Source organism: Leptosomus discolor, chromosome 11 (assembly GCF_034619465.1).
Source record: "Leptosomus discolor isolate bLepDis1 chromosome 11, bLepDis1.hap2, whole genome shotgun sequence".
Classification (NCBI taxonomy): domain Eukaryota; kingdom Metazoa; phylum Chordata; class Aves; order Leptosomiformes; family Leptosomidae; genus Leptosomus; species Leptosomus discolor.
Genome location: NC_141401.1, coordinates 575,490 through 598,254, shown reverse-complemented (window position 1 = coordinate 598,254; position 22,765 = coordinate 575,490). Strand labels below are relative to the sequence as shown.

Here is a 22,765-nt window from a genome sequence, read left to right as displayed (position 1 = left end):
AACAGGACACCCCAGCCCCACAGAGCTGGGACCTGATGGGATCCCCCAGCCCTGCAGAGCAGGGTCCAGCGGGACACCCCAGCCCCACAGGCAGACCAGCCTTTTGCTTGGCCGCTGGCAGCGGCAGGAACGCGTGTGTCAGCACCAGGCTGTGTGAATTCACGCGACATCTCCGCAAGCATTGCCAGAGCCCCCCTTGCCGTCCTGCCCGGGGCTGTGCTCACCCCAGGCACATCGGCCTCGGCGCGGCTGGGGGACAGCAGGTCCCCGGGTGCCACCTCCTTCCCGGTGCTGCTCAGTTCCATTTCTGCCCCTCCTTCTGGGCCACCAACCCCACCGCCGTCACGTCTGCATCATGAATGAGCAGCATCTGCAAAGCAACTCATTTTGGGAGCGAGCCCTGTTTACTCTGAACCAAATGTTCACATCCCTCGGAGCTACTCAGCTACATAATCATCAAAACCAACACGGGACCCAGGGCTGCTCGTTCTTTTTGTGCTTGTCCACTGGCCGCTCACAAAGATAAAAGGCTTGGCTCCGGCCGGCCACAGCCAGTCCCGCGGGCTTTGTCTGGCTGAGCCCGCCGTGCTTTCCCACCACGCCAGGGCGGTGGCACCTGGTCAAGGCACGGCAGCGCCGGGGCAGGTGGGAGCGCCGTGAGAGCCACCAGCGCAGCCGGCGATGCCGCAGGACTCGAGCTGCTCTCGCACAGGGCTCGAGCCTCCTGCTAACCCTGAAACACGAGGCTCTTCTGAAACAGCCTCTTATGGCCCTTGGGTGTTGCCACAAGTTCGGTGTACCCTCGCCTTCTCTCCCACCAGTGAGGACATGGTTGTCACTGTCACCCCCTCTCCCCCACGGGAGAAACACGGGCGGCTGCGATGGGGCAGACCCCGAGGCAGAGCCAGGGAGAGGGATGGGGTCCCAGTGCAGGGGGACATGGGGAGCACGCAGCCAGGTCCCAAGGGAGGGCTGGCGTTGGGACAGCTCCTCACAAGCCCCCCTTTGCCCAGGACATACCCTGGGGACACCGTGGGGACGGGGTATCACTCCGGACATTTCTGCTCGTGGGCAGAGACCCTCACACCCACACACGGACGCCTTTTGTTGGTCCAGTTTAGCCTAGTCCAGCCCAACAGGGCCCCCAGGTCATGCTCTGCATCGCAAAGACTGTCCCCACGTGTGCCGAGCTGTGACCGTCTCATGGGACTTGGACAGCGGTGGGACAGAATCGGCACCGGGACGCGTGCCCAAGCGAAGCTGCCGGGGTGTGCGGGCAGAGGGTGCTCCTCCCCGGCATCCCCGGCATCCCCGGCAGCGTGCAGGGAAACATCTGTGTCCTCTCCCTCCTCCTCCACTCGCAGATGTCTCAACTGGGACGGTTTGTACCTTCCAGTGAAGGCAGATGCTGAACGTGGCCTCGTCCGACGGCCCGAACCCCCGGCTCCGCACAGCTCGGAGCTGGGGCGGCCACGGCGCCTCTCGCTGCCGCCTGCCCCAGGCCCCGGCGAGCTGCCGGCTCCAGGCCGGGAGCGAGGGTCCCTGCGCACGTCCCCTGTCCCTGGCAGGCTCCTGCGAACTCCGGTCGGCGGAAACGCTCCCCAGCTGGGTTCCCTGGGCGGAGGGAGGCCGGATCGGCGGGGCAGGCTCCTGAGTCAGCGGGACGTGCGTGGGTTCCTGAGCGTGCCTGCGCCGGTAGCCCGTGGCAAGCGGCAGATGCCAAAGGGCTTCAGGCCGGGCCACGGCTCTCCGAGGCGACGGACTTGGCTGAGCCCCCCGCAAAGTGCAGAGGGACCAAGGGGGCAGCGAGGGGCGGCACTTCGAGCTTGCCAGCGCCAGCACCGTCTCTTGTCGTTACGGTGGCAGATAAACCTGGAGCGAGAGAAGAGTGAATCGAAGATGCAGCTGCCCTGAGCTCGCGGTCGCAGAGCCCACGTGTGTTGAAGACCCCACAGCTCACACTCTCCAACGGAGCAACTAGGCAAAAGTTTTTAATTTCGAAAAAAATCGTCAGTTTCCACCGAAAAGGTCACCCTGTGCTCACTCCGTGCCTGTGCTCACCCCAGGAAAGGGTGACAAAGCCCCCAGGAAAGCAGTGGGTGAGGGGGAAGGGAGAAGCCTGGTGGGGTGGGGAGGACAGTGACCCGAAGGGAGGACACCGGGTGTCAGTATCGACGGCTCTTTTATTGCCTCCACCCTTCCCTGCAAACCTTCCTCATCGCTGCCTTCAAATCCAGTTTACATCAGCCGTGCAGGCAGCGGGGCCAGCTGCAGGAGCAGGGGACACGCCAGCCCCAGAGCCCAGGCAAGGGCTCTGCCACCCGCCCCCAGCTCCAGGGGACAGCGGCGGGGGTCCTTAGAGCTGGCGAGGACCTGGTGGGTGTTGTACTGGCCTTGTTTCAGCCCAAAATGTGCCTGTGGTGAGTCCCCACGGCCCAGCCCACTGCCGGGTGGCTGGGGCTGCGGGCTGTGGGCGCTGCCGTCCGCTGGACCAAGCTCACCAGCTGGCCATCGCCCCTGAGCACTGGTGATGGCCGGGGCCAGACCCACCCGTGCAGGGGTGCCCCACACCTCGAGGGGCATCGCTCCCACCTCGGCGATGCCCAGAACTGTGACCAAAGGACAGGAGGACCCTGGCCGTGGGGCGGTTAAGCCAGGAGCACCCACCTGGCATCACCCCACCAGGCAAACCCTGGGGGTACAAGCCCCCCTTCACGCTCAGGACCGTTCCCCCGGCGGCTCGGTAACGCCGGCGGGGAGCGGCCGGACGGCTGGGACGAGCTCGCACACGCCCGAGCTGGGGAGCGGAGATCCAGATTCCTCCGCTCCGGCCTCGGCCGCGCTGGAGCTGAGAACAGGAGGGGTTGGGGTGCTCCAGGGCGGAGGCGCCAGCGGCCGGAGCCGGTCACAGCCCCCCCGGCCATCCCGGTTCAGCCCTGGCCAGCAGCGCTCGCCTCACCCTGACACCCCACCCGGTGCTTCCCCCGGCTGACCCGCCGCACCAGGCTCGGCCGATCTCCTTGAGCCGCTGCCCTCGAGGGCGCTGAGGGGCAGGAATCGCTGCCAAGAGAAGGGGAGGACAGCACGGGGACACGGGGACACACGGGGGGCTGCCCTAGGCCGTGGGATGGGGCGGCACCACAGGCGCAGCCGGAGCAGCGAGCGGGAGCCAGCTGCCCGCGATGGGGTGTTTGTGCCTTTTGGAAGTGGGGCACCCCCAGCCCCGGTGCCCCGGCACCGCCGCGGCGGCGGGTTGGGGAAGGCGGTGGCTGTCGGTGCCTTTCTGCAGCGTCAGACGAATCCGCCCAGCCGAAACCCCGCGATTTATACAGCTTAATCCATCGGCGGGCAGGTCCCCACCCGCACCGGCCGGGCCGAGGTGCCGGGCTCAGCCCCGACGGGCGCGGGGCCGAGGGGGACGGTCCCACCCCGCAGGGAGGGGACTGAGGTTATGAAATTTGTGAATGGGGAGTGTCTGTGGGGCTGGAGCAGAGGGAGCCCACGGGGCGCGGGGCACTCGCTGCGGGCAGCGCAGGCAGGCTGGGGCTGCGGCGCAGGCAGAGGCGACTCGCACCCCGAGGTCCCAGCGCGGCACCTCCCGCCCTCGCCAGCACAAACCCCGTCGCCTTCCCGCGTCCGACAGACGATGCCGACCGGAGAGAAGAGGCAACCGGTGATGTCCTAACCTTTATTTCACGCATTGCCGGTCTAGCTCGCTTTTTGCATTGCCTATTCTCAAGTTTTAGGGGGGGAGACGTCTCCGGAGGCCATTCTCATCCCCTTATCACTTTTCCAGCCCAGCTTCTGCACTGTAACTGTTGGACGGAGAACTGATAAGGGTATGCGAGTGACACGAGCGACCGTCCCAGCACGCCGGCCCCCGGCTGTCCCCGGGCTGTCCCCGGCTGCGGTGCAGCCCCCGCGGGCTGGGATGCGGCAGGCGTGCGCGCTTGCTCTGCTGCAGATGTCGGCTCGAAATAAAACCGACTGCAAAGCAAACTCAAGGGTTAAAGAAACATATTTTTTTCTCTCAGAGCTGGCAGGTCCTGTCATTCAGGCTTTTTCTCTTTCAGCGTCTACAACAGGTCTCCTGCCGGAAAACGCATTTTTCACAAAGGTCTTGAAATCCTGTTTGTACGAGGGGTCCTGAAATGTTGTTCTGGCACGTTACCGTTTGCCTGTGTTTCGGTGGAGTTAGCTTGAAATTCTCTGGAATCGGTGTAAAGAGAATCCTGAAAGTAAGAAATAAGTGTTGCGTAAGTGTGACACTCCTATGCTTTATACGTGTCTGGAATTGTTTACATTAAAAGTTATTTATTCTGAATGTTTGCATGATTTTAAAGGTGAGCGCTCGCAACACGGCTCGAACGGCAGCTGATGAAAGGAACCAGTTGCCAGAAAGGCAAATACCCCCGTGAGTCAGAGGACCGAAGCCGGGACTTAGGGAAGCAAGCCGAAGCGTGAGGTAAGGGGGTATTTGCTCGGCACGGAGGCGTGTGGTGGAGCCCCACGCTCGCACCCAGGCTCGGGGTGCTGCTGGGGCACAGCCCGCGTCCCCGCCGAGCCCGCGGGATAAACCGCTGCTCTAAAGCACCTGGGATTTCCTTCACATTTCCAGCCTTTTTTCCAGTTTTCCAGCCATTCCAGCCAACCAGCTCTTCCCCATCTCCTCTAAAGCGTTTTGCACAAGCGGGTGCTGGAAGGGCTGCGCCTCGCGGCAGAGCCCATGCCGGCGCTCCTGGGTGCTCGCACCACGGCTGGAGAGGAAGGAGCCGGCACCGGGGGGGTTCCTTGCAGGGGGAGACAGCCTGGCTGGGCTGGGACCCCTCGGCCGCACCGCCCTCGCCCCAGGGCCGCCCTGGTCCCACACGACCCCCCAGGCACGGAGCACTGCGGGGCTCCCCGCAACGTCGCCGCCCTCCCAGGGACTGAGACCTTGGGGAAGGGGCAACGCTGGTGCCGGCAGCCCCTGCCCGCAGCTCCCTGCGTGCCTCTCGGCTTGACAAAGGCTGGAGGGGGGGTCCTGGAGCCGCCCGGGGGTGGGTGCCCCAAATCCCCTCAATTCCCAGGCGCGGACATCGGGGCAGGGATCGACATGGCTGAGGCAGCTCCATGTCAGGCACCGCAATCACCGTCTGGCCTGTGGAGGGGACGAGCCCCTCCAAAACCAGGTGCTGCCTCCAGGCACCCTCCTGCCCAGACCTTCCCGCTCCCAGAGCATGGGCCCGATCCTGAGACCTGGTCCAGCCCCGGACAGTGAGTTGGAGGCGCAGCACCAACGTGGGGGTCTTGGTCCCCCGGGCTTGTCCTCTCATGGCCAGTGGCCACGCTGCCTTGTGCAGGGCACGGCTCGCTGCACCCACTGCGACGGTTTGGGGAGCACCAGGCTGCACCGCGGGTGCTCTCCCCCAGTCGCAGGTGGCACCACAGCAGCCCCCGCTGCAGCCAGGGGGATGGGGCATCGCCGCTAGCTCGTGCTCCTGCTGCAGCCAGCCCTTCCCACGAAATTCAGGCATCCTCTCGGAGCAGAGAGGGAAGGGCTGACACTTGGGACAGGCTCTGTCGCCCCTCGCTTTCGGCTTTCACCAGCCAGAGCTGCAAGACAATAACCTCGTAGTGCAACCCCTCCCCCCCCACCCCGCTGGCTCAGAACCCAGGACAAGGGTGGCAGGATCGGGACCCCCGCAGCACAGCTCTGCAGAGCTGGGGACGGGTTTGCAGGGCTGGCAGCAGGCAGACACCCTGATTGGGCTGGCACCAGCGGGCACAGAGCACTCAGGGGTCCCAGGACATTCCCCCCCCCCAGCCCACCAGGGAGCAGGAGGGGCAGAGCGCTGCTCTACAAACAGCTCCTCCAGCTTCTCAGTCAGGCAGGGCAGCTCCCATCCCCCAGGGAGGTGAGGAGGCAGAGGTGAGCCCCAAAAACCAACCGGGGAGAGAGGAGGCTCCTCCTCAGCATCCCCCTGTGCGCTGCTCCGAGGGAGCCAACCCAGGGTGCTCCCGGCATCCCTTGGCCTTGGCTCGGCTGCCAGCGGCTCTGGGGGTTTTCCCCCGGGGAGGCGGCAGCGGCGCGGGGAGAGCCGAGAGCCGCCGGGAGCCACGAACCGTCCGGGCGCGAGCGCCTGCGTTCTCACGGCCGCTTCTGCATGAGGGGTTCAGCGGTGGGACGGGACCTCATCTGATCCCTCTCCAAACAGAGCCGCCAGCGAATTGTCAGTGTGCATTTGGATTTCACCCCTGGCAGGTGGTGTGATCAGCCATGAAAAGCGGGCTTAGCGCCGGCTGGAAAACTACTGAGGCAGCCGAATTCCCTGCACTGGCCCCAGCCCAGCCCCGGCGATGGGGAGCCGAGCTGGGGGAGACGTGGCCGGGGGGTGTCCGAGCAGGGGCAGAGCGATGGCTGAGCCAGCACCGGCGCTGCCGTCGTGCAGCCGCTTTCCTTCCAGAGCACGTAGCCCTTATATTAAATCCATAAATAGGAAATTCCACTTCTTCAGAAAAAAACAGAATCCGGATATTTCATAAGTGTCCCAGCGGACATGAAAGCCGAATCAGGAAATTTCACTCAGCAGAGATATTAAAACTGCCGCAGCCCTTCAGCCAGCCGTGGCAAAGCACCCGCGCCGCGTGCCCGGGGCCCGGCGCGGTGCAAGGGCTGGCTGCGGGGACGTCCATGCGCCACGGCCCCAGCCCCGCACACGCAGCTCCTCGGCCGCAGCAGCTGCACCTTTCACCACCCCTCGCGTCCCTCCTCCCCGCCACGGCCACCGATTTCTCCGCAGTAGGTGACCCCAGGCCCAGCAGAGCCGGGCTGCGACTCTGGCATCGCCTCCCACCCGTGGCACCCCCAGCTCCAAAAGCCAGGCCCCCTCCTTTGCAGCCACGGCCCCGGTGCTGCCCGCACCGAGCCCGCCACGGGCAGCCCCACACGCCACTGCCTGCGCCGGCGACGTGAGCTGCGCCGCCAGCGCCCGTCCAAGCCCTGCGGACGGAGGTGCCGGCTGCGAGGGCAGGGCCACGGTGGCCAAGAGGCTCTTCCCGACGCAGCCGCGGGGAGAAGAGCTGCGGCAGGGCCCGGGGGGCAGGCAGGGGTGAGGCAGGGCGGGGGGCATCAGGCCCTCCCGGAGAACGTGCTGCGGGTCGGCGGTGCAGCCGGCGGGGGCCCGTGCTGGGACAGGCCAAGGGGTCTCCCCCTGCATGGCTGCAGCAGAGCCGGCGCTGAGCTGCACCGATGCCCTCCTCGCGCCCCTCCGCTTGCAAACCACAGACCTCCCGGAGCGAAGCCCCCCGGCACAACTCGCTGTCCCACCCGTGCAGCGCGGAGGCACGGTTAGCCCAGGGCAGGGCAGCGGTGCAGGAGGGCGAGCAGCCGGCGGTCTGAGCTCCTGTCTCACTCGCCGAATCAGGGCCTCTCCATCGCCCACCGCCGACGCAGAGCGGCTGTGTCTGTGCCGGGGTCTCACAGAGCAGGGTTAATGATTTCCAAGGGGGTTGGGGTCCTTGTGTGCCATACAAGTGCTGTTGGTAGAGATTTCTCCATCCTATTTCTCTTCCCTCAAGCTCACGTCCCTTGAAAGCAGCTGACCCCACCGCTGCTCACCCCTCTCCAGGCGGTGTGTGCCACCGGGCTGGGAACAGACAGCCCCAGCGGGCTCTGAATGACACGTGCGGTGGGACCCCCGCAGCCGGCAGCGCAGCCACGGCTGAGACACGGCGAGACGCCGGCTGTGCCGCGCCAGAGCATCAGCCCTTGAGGGCGCATGGCTCACCCTGGCTGCCGGGGTGCCGCTCTGCCCAGGCGCCTTACCGCCGCCCTTCGCAGGGTACCCCTCGAGTGGAAAGCAGCAGGGGCTCTGCAAGAAGGCGATGAAACGGCAGTTTAGTCGCTGAGCTGGGGCGATGCCGCAGGGAGAGCTCTGCGAAGCCGGCGGGCTGAATTACCTGCGGAAAACTGGTGGTGGGAGAGGCACCCCTGTCCCCTGCCTGAGAATACCCCCTGGCTGATCCTGTAGACGGAGGTGCTCTGGGTCTGGAAAATAACTGTGTGGTTTGAGGTGTCCGTGTCCATGAGGTGTCCGACACGCGTCGCACCCTCTGCCGCCGCTGTGGCACGATGCACGTCGCACCCTCTGCCGCCGCCGCGACGCGCCACGGCTCCTGACGGGTGAGGAGAGGTGCTGGGTGGAGGAGGGAGCTGATGCGAGTTTGCATTACACAGAGCGCCTGTCGGAAGAGAAGTGATCCGTATTTAACAACAGAGCTCTGTAATAACCTGCAATTACCTCCGCGCGGGGCCTGCGGGGGCGGCTCGCTGCCGGCGGAGCGAGGGGGGCTGCGCGCTCCCGCCCCGCGCGTCCTCCCTCCCCGGCGCGGGGCTCCCGGCGCCCGGCACGAGGCGCCGCACTCGGCGTGCACCAAGCGTGGCCGAGCGGCGGCACCGTCGGGTGCCAGGACGGGCTGCGAGAGGCGCCGGTTGGCAGGGCCGGGGCTGGCGGGGCCGAGGCCGGTGGGCAGCTCTGGCACGAGCACGGGGTGGGCTGCAGAGGAGCAGCCGCGGCCCTGGGCAGCCGCAGCCTGACCTCTGTGCCCAGCGCCACGGGCACCCGTCACCTGTCCCCAGGGGTGGCATCGCCCCACGGCCCAGGTGAAGCCAGCCGCAGCACCCCAGCCCCTTGTGTGCCGTGATGGGGGCTCGGCTGCTGCCCCCTTTGCATTTCATGCCCGCGGGGTGCCCCCTGAGCCCCTCACCCGTGCGCCCCGAGAGGGCTGGTGCCCCTCCTGCTGTTGCTTGTCTGCTTCCTTCGAGGATGGCCCCAGCCCAGCCCGCCCCAAGCCAGTGGGGGTTTCCAAAGCGGGAGTCCTTGGCTTCTTGGCGATCTTGGTGGTGGGCAAGGAGTGCTGGGGAGCCCGGGGCAAACCGCCGCAAGGGTCTGCCTCCTCCCAGAGCTCCCGGCACCGCATGCTCCGGGTGGGAGCGGAGCACGGTGCGAGCACCGGCCCCGCAGCCAGCACCCGCAGTCTCCGACGTGCAGCCTCGGCAGGGCCAGGGTAGCTGCCTGCTTCCTCAAGCCATGTCTCCCCCCGCTCCCACGACCGCCTGTGGACGTGCCGCCACGTCGGAAAGTGCAAGCGATTGTCACGACCCCCCTGTCCCACCTCCTCTGCCTGCGCGGCGCAGGGAACGCGCCTCCGCGCTGCACGGGTGGGACAGCGAGTTGTGCCGGGGGGCTTCGCTCCGGGAGGTCTGTGGTTTGCGAGCGGAGGGGGGCGAGGAGGGCATCGGTGCAGCTCAGCGCCGGCTCTGCTGCAGCCACGCAGGGGGAGACCCCTTGGCCTGTCCCAGCACGGGCCCCCGCCGGCTGCACCGCCGACCCACAGCATGGGCTGGAAAGCCCAGGGGCGAGGGCAGGATGGGGACGGGCTGCCCCCAGCCCCGCTGCCCGCCGGGGCTGCTCCCGTCCCTGCTCGGAGCGAGGGAGGGCGACTCCGGGCACAGCAGCATCCCCTGAGTCCCGCAGCCCGTGGCCCGCCCGGTCCCGCAGCCCGGTGCCCTGGAGCCAAGCGGTCAGGATCCACGGGATGGAAACTGCGGTTGTCCGAGGGCCGGCACAGGGAGTGAACTGCGCAAAATGTCAACCGGTAATTAGGAAATGAGAAGCGCTGGCTGTTCAGTGACACATGGCAGTGGCATTGCTATTTTCAGACTTTAACACAACTTATTAGAGTCAAAGCCTAATTAATGCACCGCGCTGTGGAGCAGAGGATGGAGAGTGACCCAGATCTCGCCCATCCCCGAACACTCCTCGCTTACAGGAAGGTCTTAATCTTTGTTCCCGCTTCAGACACGGATCAGGAGGAGGAGGGCACTGAAGTCGCCAGCGCAGGGCAAAGCGCTGCTGTTGTGCAGGGTCTCGCTCCCCGCCCCGCTCGCTCCCGGCACAGGTGCCATTTAGCGCGTCGTTCGCAAGTGGAAAACAAAGTAAAGCTGGACTCATCCTCCCGGGGAGGAGCTGGCAAAGGGGGCAAGTGGATTCCCACATCTCTGCAGCAGGGAGGGATGCCCTGAAGCTGCTGGCCCCCGGCCGGGCTGTCCTGGTGGCACATGGAAGAGGCCACCAATGCCCCCGAGGTCCCCAAGCCTTGGTGCAATCCCTTGCAGAGCCCTGGTCCCGCTGAGCATCGCTCCTGCTGCCGCGTGGAGCTGGACCGACAGGACGGCCACAGCCCACGGCAGTGCGTGGCACCGGAGCGAGGGGGTCTGTACAGAAGGGGCAAAGCCCGAGCCTGCCACACGTCCCCAACCCCAGGGAATGGCCCACCCCAGGGAGGGTCCCCAAACCACGGGGAGTCCTTGGAAGCAGCAGGGCCCACCCCCGCCTGGGGACAGCCCTGCCTCTGTCACCCCAGCAGCACCGCTGGGACGGCAGCGAAGCCCCAGTTCTCCTGTGGCCCCCCTGTGCAAATCACTGGGGGCGACTCATGGGCCCCCTGACCTGTCCCAAATCTGGGGTGAGCCCTGGCTGGCTTTGGTGTAGCTGGAAATCCTCATCTCTGACACTCGGAGTCGAGCACCTAAACCCCCCCTCGAGGCCCCTCAGGCTGGCCCCCAAAACCCACCACCCCCAAGGGCGTCCGGTGGGATTTGGGCTGCACCCTGTGCTCACCCGATGCTGGCACTTTGAACGCCTCCGACCTCCGCACGCCGAGCAGCCAACGCCGTCGCCCAGAGGGGCCTGAGCCGCAGCCCCTGCCTGGGGTGCGTGGCTGAGGGCCGGGGCAATGCTCTCTGCACAACCAGGGCAGCCCCAGGCGTGGGGAGGGGGACAGCAAGGCACGGGGGGGGGGGGGGGGGGCAGCAAGGCACAGCCACCCGTTAAGGTCCACAGCGGCCGACGCAGCCCTAGAGCTGCGGATCCAATGCGGGACGGAGGCAGGGGGGGCACCTTGAACCCGAGCTGAACCGCGCAGCTGGGACCATGCACGTGTGCTCCGGGCGCAGAGGGCCCTTTACGCTTCCTCGCCCACGGGACCCCCTCGTGCGCAAGCGCCCATCGCCGTGCCTTTGGCCAGGAGGCAGGACGGGGAGAGCCCAGGCACTGCGGGGCCAAGGGGACCGGCAGGGGGTCACTGCAGGAGCCCGCAGCCACACTCACGTCCTGAGCCCCACGTCCTGCTCCCTCCTCAGCTGCCCTGGAGCAGCCGTGGCATGGACGTCAGCTCCCAGCAGCATGGCGAGCCCTGCTCCCCCCGTGAACCCCTGCTCCCCCAAGCACCGTATCCCAGGAGCTCTCCCTGACAGCTCCGAAATTCTCCAGCACTATTTTTACCCTGCGGTTGCTATAGAGACATCAGACCCACTCGCCGTGATGCAGCTTCTTTCGGAAGCGCTGCATCACCGGCTGCCTCCTGCCTCCAATAACGCACGGGGCAGGAGGCCGCTATTTTGGGCAGAGCCCCACGGTAGCTGGAGATAACCCAGCCCTGCAGGACAGCCTGGCCTGGGAAGACCGACGGGTCTAGGGGAGAGGGGGAGATGTGGATGGGAGGAGGAGGACAGCAGCATTTTGGAGCCCCAGGAGCGTGCCCCTACAGTCCATCACCCTGACCCCTGCCCCTCCATGCAGCCCTGCTGCTCTTTATCCCCGGGCAGGAGAGGGTTAGACCTGGGCTGCTTTGAAAAGCAAGAAGGGAAACGTTGAGGTTGTCCGACACAGGCTACGTCAGGGTTTGGGGCCCGGGAGTTCACAGAGCTGGAGGTGAGAGAGCACGCGTGCAGGACGCATCGAGCCCCGGAGAGCTTTGCCAGCTCCCCCTGCGCTGCCGAGGGGCGATGCCGCAGGACGTGGGTGCAAACAGCCGCCTGCTCCATCGCTCCTGGTGCCCCCAGACCGAGGGTGAGCTGCCGCCTCCCCCCAGCCTGGCCGAGGTGCAGCCATGCCCGGGCGATGTCCCCGTGGGGGGCTGCGCCTCCCCAGCACCGCAGCCAGCCCGACCCTCCGGCCAGCGCCGGGGACAGGAGGGGACGTGGAGCGGGCTGTACGCAGCGTGGTGCAGCGCTGCGTGGCCACACAAGGTGTTAGGGGCAGGGCTGTCACCAGCAGAGGCCATCACGGATGTCAGCTAATTAACCTCCATTAAGGCCGTGGGAAGCTGGTACTTGCTGAATTTTTCCAGCAGGAGAAATCAGGGTCAAAATTAAAGCAGATGCAAACCTGCACCAGGCTTTGGCCCCGCTCGGGGCTGCAGGGAAAATGTCAGGATGCTGCAGGAATGGCCGGTCCCCTCACCTGCAAAACCCCCCCACGAGCAGCACACGGCAGGGACCCGCTGGCCCCCGAGGCTGCACGTCCCCGGGGGGCGCGGGCAGGGCTGGGGGCCTAACCCCGAGCTTTATAAACCCGTCCTCCCTCCTCAGCAGTAACGCACCCCGGCAGCATCCTCCGGCAGCAGCAAGGCGCAGGACGAGCTCACGGCGGGGCCGAAGCACAGACTGCTGCGAGCACGCTGAAGGGCCGCGACCCCCTGCCTGTAGACCCCCCCCCCCCGTGCCCTGGGCAGCCCCGTGGCCCAGCCAGGGCGCAGGGCGGCAGCAGCATTTGGGGCTGGTGGTCCCCTGCGAAGCGCCAGCGCTGCCAGCTGCCCCCATCGCCTGCGCTCGCCCCTCGGGGGCCGCGCGGTTATAAAAAGGCCGTGCGTGGATGAGCCGGCAGAAATAGCTGCGCGCAGCCCTCCCGGCGCGGCGTGAGGGCTCATCACCAGCTGTGCCGCACAACGCCCGAAATAGAACCAGCGCCAGCACCACGCGGCCCCCGGGGAGACGGCCCCTCCGCAGCCGAGGCTCTGCTCACGTCCCACCTGCGTCCGCGTCCCCCCAGCTGCCGGGGGCTGCAGCTGCTCCCGGGGCTGTAGAGGGACACGGGGCCACGATTGCCCCTTGCCGTCCTGCCCCGGAGCCTGCGCCCATGGCCTCATCCTCCCAAAGCGTCGATTCAGCCCCTGCCCAAACGCCCCGGGGATCCCAGCTGCACCGCGCACAAACCAGACTGGCCCATTGCGGTCCCAGCAAGAGGCTGAAAGCAGCTCCCTCCTCCTCTGGGCTGGGCCAGACTAAGTGTAGCTTCAGAGGGCTGCAATACAGGGATGAGAGCTGCCCCACAGCTTCTCTGGGGTGAGGTACTGCTGCAGTGGCCCCACGAGGCACTTGATGTCGCTGCTGTGTGGGTGTCACAGTTGTGTCACCTCCTTGTCTCCCTGCCCAGGAGGGAGGCACCATGGGGCAGAAGGTGCCCTCCGTCGGGATAAGGGATCTACATACCAGTATCCCCCGTGCTGCTGCCCCATGCACGCCGGCAGCACCTCCACGTCGGTGCCCAGCCCTCCTCAGCCCACCCGGGCAGACCTGAGCAGGGCCCCGAGCACACGTGGGGTGGCACCCCGGGCGCCCACAAAGTCACCTCCATCCCAGTCTTGCCCCAAACGGGCTGGGTCTGGGCACGGCTGCAGCGCTGAGGATCAAACCGAGGGCTCGGAGCCCTTGCACCGGCGCCGCAGCATCTCCTCCCGCAGCCATCCCTGCCAGCCCCGTTGCCATGGCATCCTCAGGGATGGCACGGATGCCAGCGAGGAAGATGAGGAGGATGAAGGTAGGTGGACACGGTGGCTCTGCATAGCCAGGGTGGGGCTGGGGCAGATCTGGGAGCCCCCTTGCAGCAGGCGGGGGCTGTTCCCCTCCCGGGAGGTCCCAGCTCTCTGGGATAACTGGCAGCAGCGGTTCCCAGAGAGCCCTTTGCCGTCTGGCCACACGGGCATCGCCTTGCCCCGGGCCCCGCTGCTGCCTACCCCGTCCCTCGGCACACCAGCCAGGAGAGCTCCGCCTGTCCGCAGCTCTGCCGAGGGCACCGGAGGAGATCGGCGCCTGTGGACACCCTGCGCCGGGTCGTGAACAGCAAACGAGCTGCAGGCCGCTGCCCCCACGCCTGCCCCTGCCTCCACCTCCCTCGGTCCAACCCTTTCCCGGGGGTCTCAGGCCACGCTGTTTGCATCCGCACCGGCAGAGACCACGGAGCGAGCCGTGCGGACGCTGCTCCCGCAGCGGAGGGCAGAGAGATGCTCAGCCCAGAAGGACGGCGGGGTTAAAGCTGAGACAACGCAGACGGCACTTTTGAGGCATCTCTACCCATCCCTGGGTTCAGGCAAGCCCCTTCGTGTTCACTGCTCCTAGTAAAGCAAGGGAGGAGCAGGGATATTCAGCCCAAATCTCCTATTTTACCCATTGCCTGTTTAACCAAAATCTCCCATTTTAGGCACCTCTCGTTTTCACAGTAACTGAGCTTCGTTCTGGGAGCCTGGCGAGCTGGCACGGGGCACGCAGGGCCCAGAGCCCTGGCACCTGGGCAGGGAGCGGGAACGGCTCCCCCAGGTCCCCCGGTGAATCATCAGGGAGCAGACCCCAGCCCAGGGAGCCGCACAGACATTACTCAAACAACTACAAATAACTAATAGGCCTGAAAGAATGCAACCTGTGGTTGTGCGTGAAGAGGAAGGGGGGGCCCATCTCCATTAATCACTCATCACGAATTATTCAGCACAAGAGGAAGGCGGCAAACGCAGAAACGGTTTGTACAGAAAGAGGGTGGGTATCGCCAGCCTTCAGACACAGCCAGCCCCAGGCTTGGTCCCACCTGGAGCGAGCTGGGAGCAGCCCTGCCACGGCAGCTCCTCTCCGGACGGGCAGCCGAGGGGAGATGGAGCTGGCATCGCCGCACTCGTCCCTCCCTGCTGGGAGCGGAGCCGGGGCATCTCCCACCCCACAGACACCTGGAAGCTGGTGAGTCCAGGCTGGTGGCACACAAAAGCCACGTCCCAGGTCTGAACACCTGCAGGGAAAGGTTATTCCTGCCCTCCAGCCAGGACCAGCCCCAGCAGCATCGCAGCCACCTCAGCCGCTAGCAGCAGAGCCCGGTGCTGCGGCCGGGAGCTGGCCTGGGCTCCGGCACCGGGACGGTAACTGCCGGGAAGGTCGGCAGAAGAGGAAGGGTCGCTCGCAAGTAGGGGGTCGGCTCCCCCTCACACGTTGCTGACACTTTCCTAATGGAGAAGGGAGCTGCCAGAGGGGTCATTAGGGCCTGGAGAAGGTTGTGTGACCCACGGCCTCCAGCCACGCCGCCTCTCTCCGTGCAGCAGCTCAGGCTGGGAACGAGCAACCCCCCCATTTGGAAACAGCCCCACCAAACCTTTCAATGCAGCTGCCGGTGGATCTCCTGCCCCCTAGGACGTGGCCAGCCCAGGCGCCGCAGGGAAAGCCCACGGGTGGGAGATGGGGCCCCTCCAGCCCCTGAGCACCCGACCCAGGGGCCGGTTCCCACCAGCGAGGCTGCAGCTTCTGTCCCCCACGACCCAACGGCGAGTGCCGAGGCAAAGGCAGGGCAGAGCGGAGAGCTGCTCTCTGGAATTGCAGACCTGAGGTAGAAATTGCCCCACATTCACACAACCCCACATCCCCACAGTCCCAAAGCACGCTCGGTGAGAAGCCAGCACCGTGCCGTGAGGCAGGAGCACCAGCTCCGCTCCAGAAGCGCCCCCGGGTGCGAGTGGCCCTGCACGCACGGCTGGCGGGTCCAGGCACCGGCTCCTGACATCTCCGATGCCCCCTGCTCCCTCCCTCGTTGTGGCTCTCCCTTCCCTGCCCCTTGGACCCCCAGGCCCCAGGGCAGGCATGTGAAACCCGCCTCGACCCGGCACCAGCACCCAGCGCTGGGATGCTGCGGCACCTTTCTCTGGTGCTGGAGAACAAACCCCCACTCCCGGGCAGTCTGCGCTCATCCTGCCAAGGCAACTTGTCTGGTTCTAAATTTGTGTTTTTAAGTAGAGCTTTTCTACAAATAACCTGGTGTGCGTGCAGGCATCTGAAAATGAATGGACGAACACATACATTTTCAGAGCTCATGTGGCCGATTTAGCAACCTGCTGAGAAGTCTCTGCATTACTGGAGTCAGCAAAGAAGCTGCTGTAAGGTTTTCCTAAATGCTTACTAATGTAACAAGACCTACTTCATTTCTCTGCTAGCTCTGATTATTATTATTACCATCTTTTACCCAAGAAGGTTGCAATTTTAGATGATATTTTAGTAATTACAAGAGAAATTTCCCCTAATGTTAACCTAATCTAAGAGAGTGCAATGACAAATACCGTTACAGGCAGAAGCAGCTCGCTAAATTACAGAGCCATGTGTAACTGCGTGTTTATTGTGAAGTTATGACCATTTCCCCACCTTCCACCCAATTACCTGTTTCTGCTGGGACTGCTCCTAAAGAGCCAGTCTTCTCCCCAGCCACAGACTAAAACAGGCCGGAGTCCGCAGGAAAGCGGGTTTCTGCCCGGATGAGAGATTTGGGGACCAGAGAGGTCTGCCCAGGGACAGCAGAAGGGTGCTGGTCCCGGTGACTTCCCACTGACATCAAGGGGGGCTTCGTGCCCTAGAGAGCAGCGCACAGGGACTCCAGCTTCTGCCTGCACAACACAGAGCACTCGGGTACCCCAGATGGGCACTGGGACCACAGGGAGAGGACCTCAGGGGGTCCCTAGTCAGACCCCCCTGCTCCAAGCGGGGTCAGCTGTGGGCTCAGACCAGTTTGCTCCCGGCTGGGTCCCACTGGGTCTGGAAACGCACCCTGGATGGGACAGCAGAGCCTCTCCGGGGAGCCCACGCCAGCACTGGACGGCTGCGGTTACACCTGGGCGCCGTGACACCCACGGGGCACATGGGCGCTGGCAGCACCCGTGTGCCAGTGCATGCCCACCCCCAGGGCACACGCAGGCACCAGGGAACATGCGTGGCACAGGTCCCTGCCCCACACGTGGGCACGCAGGGACACGGACACCCCATGCAGACACCCCCCTGCACAGGGACCCATGCTTGTACGTGGGCATGCACGCAGCTACACGCGTGCAAGGACGTGGGCACGCAGAGGGATGCCACCCCACAAAGGGACACTGACCCCCCCCAGCACGCCCCCCCCGACAGGCCCCCGGCACACCCACACGTGCACAGGGCCACACGTGTCGCACACGCGTGGGGGGACACACCCACACCCCCCCTCGCACACCAGCACGGACGCGGACCCCTCCGACGTGCGCTCACCCCCCCGCACCCACTGCCTGCGCACACAGACCCACCCCCACGGACACCGGCACCCCGACCCCCCCCCCCGCACGGGTGGGCACGGACACTCCCACGCCTCCCACTCCCGCACACGCCCCCCCCCCCCCCCAGCCGGGCAGGGACACAGACCCACCCCCGCGCACGGACACCCCCCCCCGCCCCGCCGCTCCCCGCACCCACTCGGGGGGCGGACGCGCCGCCCCCCCCCCCCCCGGGCCGGGCAGCAGCGGGCAGCGCCGGCGGGTGACGCAGCCGCCCGGAGCGCACATAAGGGACGATGCGGGCGGGGGCACCGGGGTAGCCCCGCACCGGCACCGGGCACCGATACCGGCACCGGACCCGGCACGGGGGCGGCGGGCGGCCCACACGCCCCCGCAGCACCTCGGACAGGGGCCGGCGGGGGGCGGGGGGCACCGGCGCCGGGGTCGCCGTTCTCCCCTCGGGGTCTGCGGAGCCCCGCGGAGCCCCGGCGGGCAGCGGGAAGGGACGGGGCTGCAGCCCGGGACTCTCCGGCGGCACCGCGGAGCGACGAGGAGCTGGGGGTGAGACTTCGGCGGGAGCTGGGGGGGCTCCCCGAGGGGAAGGGGCCGCGGGCAGCTCCCGGTGCGGCTCCGGGGAGGGGGTGACACCGCTTGCGCCTTTGAGGGGGGCCGGGGGGGGGGTCATGCCCCCGGTGCGAGCACCTACAGCCGGTCCCAGAGCTGCAGGAGCCCCACGTCCTCCAGGGCGGGGAAGGGCAGGGGCCGGCGGGGAAGGGCAGGGGCCGCTTGTGTGCAGCTTGGGGAAGGCTTTCAGAGAGCCCTGATGAGCCCAGGCTGACAAGCGCTCCGGAGCGAAGCGGATAGGGATGTTCCAGGGAAGGGACGAGCACGGCCCGAGGATGGAAACTGCTGCTCGGGGCCGGAGCGGCAGCAACGGGCATCGAGAGTGCGGGGCAGGCAGGGCAGGGCCCCCGGACACGCCGGCTGAGGGTCTGTTTCTGTGCCCCTGACGTTTCCATGGTGCTGGTCCCTCCAGCACAGCTCTGAGCTGCTACCTCTGCCTTGTGCGTGGAGCCCAGCGGGTCTGGGAGCTGCGGGGGACGGGTGCTGGTCCTCAAGGACACGGGCAGAGCCAGAGGCGCTGGGGTTGCGTATCATGGCTATGGAGCAACGCACCGGAGCCTTACCTGGCGGAATCTCCCGTAGCCAGCCCATACCAGGGAAGCGCTTGCCAGCAGAGATGATGCCTGTTGATCCTCCCAAGCCAGTCCTGTTGCAGAGACTGCTGCGAGGGGAAGCTGCTCTGACAGCACTCTCCTACACAAGCGGCTCACGCCGCTGCGAAGCAGCACGGGGTTACAGGCAGTGTGACCGCAGCCACTCTGCGTTTCCTTCAGCAGCAAGGAAGCAAAGACCACGGCTCCAGCCCGAGAAGCCCCGGGAGATGCTCACGCCGTCTTCAGCGAGCTCTGCGTTACAGCCCGAGAGACCCAGAAGACTCGGTGGAAACCATCTCGGCATCAGGACCATTCAGATTCCTCCGGCACTTGGGGAAATCAGCTGCATCCACGCAAATGTCAGCGTGGCTCCTGGGGAAGCAGAGCTGGAGAAGAGTAAGGCGAGATAGACTGAGACGTGCTGCCAGGGAGCAGCGAGAGCAGAGCTGCTCTGCAAGGGGAGGCGAGCTGTAAGCTGAGGGTGACCACGGCACAAGCTGGGGGAGAGACCTCACCGGCAGGACAGGGACGAGCCAGCGACAGGTCCCATCCTCAGCGATGCCAGGCCAAGGCAGGCTGGCAAGTCGGGTCCCAGGTCAACGAGGGATGCCCAACCAACAAGTCTGGTCTGACAGGGGTGAACAGAGCCTCAGGTGCCTTCAGAGCTCAGAGCAGGACTGAGGGGCTGGGCCAGTGCTTAAATAGAGCCCAGGGGCAGAAGGAGGGTGGGGTGGTCTCAGGTGAGGCTGGTCAGGGCGATTACAGGCAATGGGTGCACTCGTGGCCCTGACGGCCAAGTCCTCTGGCACGTCGAGAGCAGAGGGAGGGCAGAGGCTCCACGGTCGACAGAAAACACAGTGCATCCTGGAGTGGGGATTATTGACCATGAAGCGATGCGTGGGACGGCTGGTGAAGGCAGGGCCGAGGCTCCTCCCGGCTGGCAAAGGTCAGCTCTTCCTCCCCAGGAGACCCCCGAGGAGAGCAAGGCTTTCCTCCCGCTGCCGCTCACCTGCCTTGCACCCCGGGCAGCAGGAGACACTGCGTGCAGGGGGCTGTGGTGCTGCACACGGGCGGGGGGGGGCAGCTTTGGGGAGCTCCTAGTGCCACGGGGTGGGGTGGATGTGGTCCAAGTGGGATGTGGGGCAGGGCCAGGAGCATGACACCCCCAGGAAGGCAGGGCAGAGGCGAGAGCCAGGGCGGAGGAGCAAGCCTCACCTCTCCTTCACGGTTCCTTCCACAGCTGCCAGCCGACACTGTCTTTGCCCACCAGTGAGGAGCAGCTGGTGCCATGGACAAGGTGACGGAGCTGGAGATGGGGGGAAACTCCCTCCTGAAGGCAGTGTGGCTCGGCCGGCTCCGGCTGACCCGGCTGCTGCTGGAGGGGGGGGCTTACATCAACGAGAGCAACGAGAAAGGGGAGACCGCCCTGATGGTGGCCTGCATCACCAAGCACGTCGACCAGCAGAGCATTAACAAGGCCAAGATGGTGAAGTACCTTCTGGACAACAGAGCCGACCCCAACATCCAGGACAAGTCCGGGAAAACAGCCCTCATGCACGCCTGCATCCGCGGTGCCGGGGGGGACGTGGTGTCCCTGCTGCTGGAGAACGGGGCAGACCCCAGCCTGGAGGACCACTCGGGAGCATCGGCTCTGGTCCACGCCATCAACGCTGATGACAAGGACGTGCTGCAGCACCTCCTGAACGCCTGCAAAGCCAAAGGGAAGGAGGTGATCATCATCACCATGGACAAATCAGCCTCTGGCACCAAGACCACCAAGCAGTACCTGAACATACCCCCCTCGCTGGAGTTCAAGGAGAGGGGCCCCCCCGAGGCGTGCACAGCACCCTCCAGCACCCACCTGAAAAATCCCATCTCGGCACCTTCCCCCACTGAGAAGGAGAGCAGCATCTTTGTCCCGCACCCATCGCACCCCGGGGACAGCCCCTCCGCCAGGGCTGCCGACGAGCCGCCCTCCCCGGGCCACAGAGCCGGCGTGGCCAGGAGAGCCCGCCTGCCCCGGCTGAAGCGGCTGCGGTCAGAGCCGTGGGGTCTGGTTGCACCCTCGGTCCGTGACAACACGCGGGTCAGCGTGGACGACGAGGTGGTCATGGGTGTGGGTGACCTCTCGCTCTCCAAAAAGGCTCCCCTCGCCCGGAGCGGCAGCAGCAAGGGCAAGGACCCCTCTCTCTTCCCGCCGGTAGACGAGCAGGCTCTGAGGACGCCGCCAGCCGCTGGGCCGCTGGCGAGGAAAGCATCCTACGAGAAGAGCCAGGCCACCCACCAGCGCCTGCCCCGAAGGAGCACGGTCCCCGAAGAGCCCGAGAGCGTCGGCTCCGCTGCCGCCGGCTCAGCCGCGGCGATGGATGCGCCGCACTGGCGGAGGCTGGGCGCCGAGCACTACGACTGTGACCCCCCGCTCTCCAGCGTCCCCGGCCCGGCCGAGGTGGGGAAGGTGCCGCCGGAGAGGAGGAAGCTCAGCGGGTCCCACCTGGCCTTGCTGGACGGCTCGCGGGAGTCCCTGGACAGCATCGCCAGCACATCGCCCGGGACCGCCCGGCGCCGACCGCCTGGCTTGCTGGAGAGGCGAGGGTCCGGGACCCTGCTGCTGGACCACATCTCCCACACCAGGCCGGGATATCTGCCCCCCCTGAATGTGAACCCCAACCCCCCGATCCCCGACATCGGCTCCAACAGCAAAACCTCCTCCCCGCTTGCTGCTGGCTTGAAGTCCCTGGTACCCATCGCTCCCAGCTCGCCCAGATGGGGCGACTTGCGAGCCAAAAGGAAGCTTCTCCGGAGACACTCCATGCAAGCGGAGCAGATGCGGCAGCTCTCCGACTTCGAGGAAATAGTGGCCCAGTAGCCCTGTCGCCGTTTGCTTCCCAGGAGGGTTTCCAAGCCAGTGCTGTCCCCGCAGAAACGTGACGGTTCCCACGCAGAGGGGTCACTCGGCCCCGGGGAAGCGCTGGCAGCCACAGGGGCCAGGCCTGTGCCCAGGGGCTGAACGGGGAGGTTCCTGCTCCCACTTGCCAGAGCCGCAGGGAGATCCCAGGCACCCAGCCCAAACAGCTGAGGTCTCTCTTGCACCCTTCACTCACTTCCGGACCTTTCCCCAGGAGCGACTGCCGGAGAGATCGACCCCAGCCCATCTGAGGCCATCAGGCTTCGCACGAAGGCTCCTGCCTGCCGCTCGCTCCCTCCTCGTTCCTTACAACCCGCTGTCTTTCCATCCCGCTCGTTCTGACACAGAAACGCGCCCGGAGCCCCTCGCCGGTGAGCCATGGGGCTGGTGTGTCTGTGAGGTGCCCACTGGGAAGGGAAGGAGCTCGATGCTGCCTGAGGTTAGAAGAGCAGAAATACCCGTTCCCGGCCCTCAAACGTGTTGGTGACCTCCCCGTGCTGGGGAGGAGGCGATTCTCCACCTCGGAGATTTCCCAGGGCTTTGACACTCCATAGGCCGAGCCCACCCCGTGGCTGCTGCAGCCCGGTGCCTTCAGCGGGCCCAGACCGGGCACGGGCTTGTCTCTGCCACTGAAGCGACCGAGGTTCAGGGGCATTTCCCACCACGCCGAGCAACTCCGAGCACCGAATTCCCGGGCAGGGAGCGCTCCCGGCTCATCTGCGTGGGAAGCTGCCGCCAAGGATGGGGGAGCGAGGATGCCAAGCTGCCAAGGACGGCACGTGGTGAGGACCGGGCCGGCACCTGCAGCACGGGGCAGCTTTGCCGCGTCAGGGCGGCCAGGCCGTGCACCGCAGGCCCCGGGCTCAGCCAGGCCCCGGCTGGCGCTGGGGATCACCCCTCGCCCCGCGCGTCGCTGGGACCAGGGGCTGGACGTGCGGCCGCGGCTGCCGTTGGCGCCGGCCAAACCCACTGCACGGAGCCGGCCACGAAGAGGCAGCCCAGCCCACAGCCCTGTGCCGCTGCCCCGGTGAGCGCCGGGCTGCTCCCGTACACCCGAGCGAGAACAACTCCCGTGGGCTCGGTCAGCGACACCTCGCGTGTCCTGACACCGAGCGGCACCGGGGCCGCTCCGCCAGGGCCGCGTCGGGCTCTGCCGTCGCCCCCGCCAGTCCGGCACACGCTTCGGTCCGTCCTCCCGGCGCGGCTGGCGGCAGGCCGGGTCCGTGCGCGGGGCAGCGGCCGCCTTCCTCCGGGCCGCCGCGGGGCTTCGCCCGGTTCCTGCGCCGCGTGTCGGTTCGGAGGGCGCGGGACCGCTCCCCGAAATCTGGGGTTAAATCCACTGTTTGGAGTAAAGGGGGGGTCTGGTTTCACAGCCTTGACGTTCCCGCTTCCCGAGGGTCGCGCGTCCCACCGGGGAACCCTCAGGCGTGTCCCCCCACCCCAGTGACGTCAGCCTCGCGTTCCCGGGAGCGGCGCCCCCAGCCCCGCCGCCCACCCCTCC

General features: G+C 66.4%; 1 protein-coding gene across 1 annotated transcript; it reads left to right on the top strand.

Annotated features, from left to right (window-relative positions):
* Window positions 1–19,647: 19,647 nt before the first annotated feature.
* ANKRD34C (ankyrin repeat domain 34C) lies at window positions 19,648–21,225 on the top strand. Its single transcript, XM_009957802.2, has one exon. It carries the CDS (start codon window positions 19,648–19,650, stop codon window positions 21,223–21,225), a length of 1,578 nt encoding a protein of 525 aa, XP_009956104.2.
* The last annotated feature ends 1,540 nt before the right edge of the window (window positions 21,226–22,765 follow it).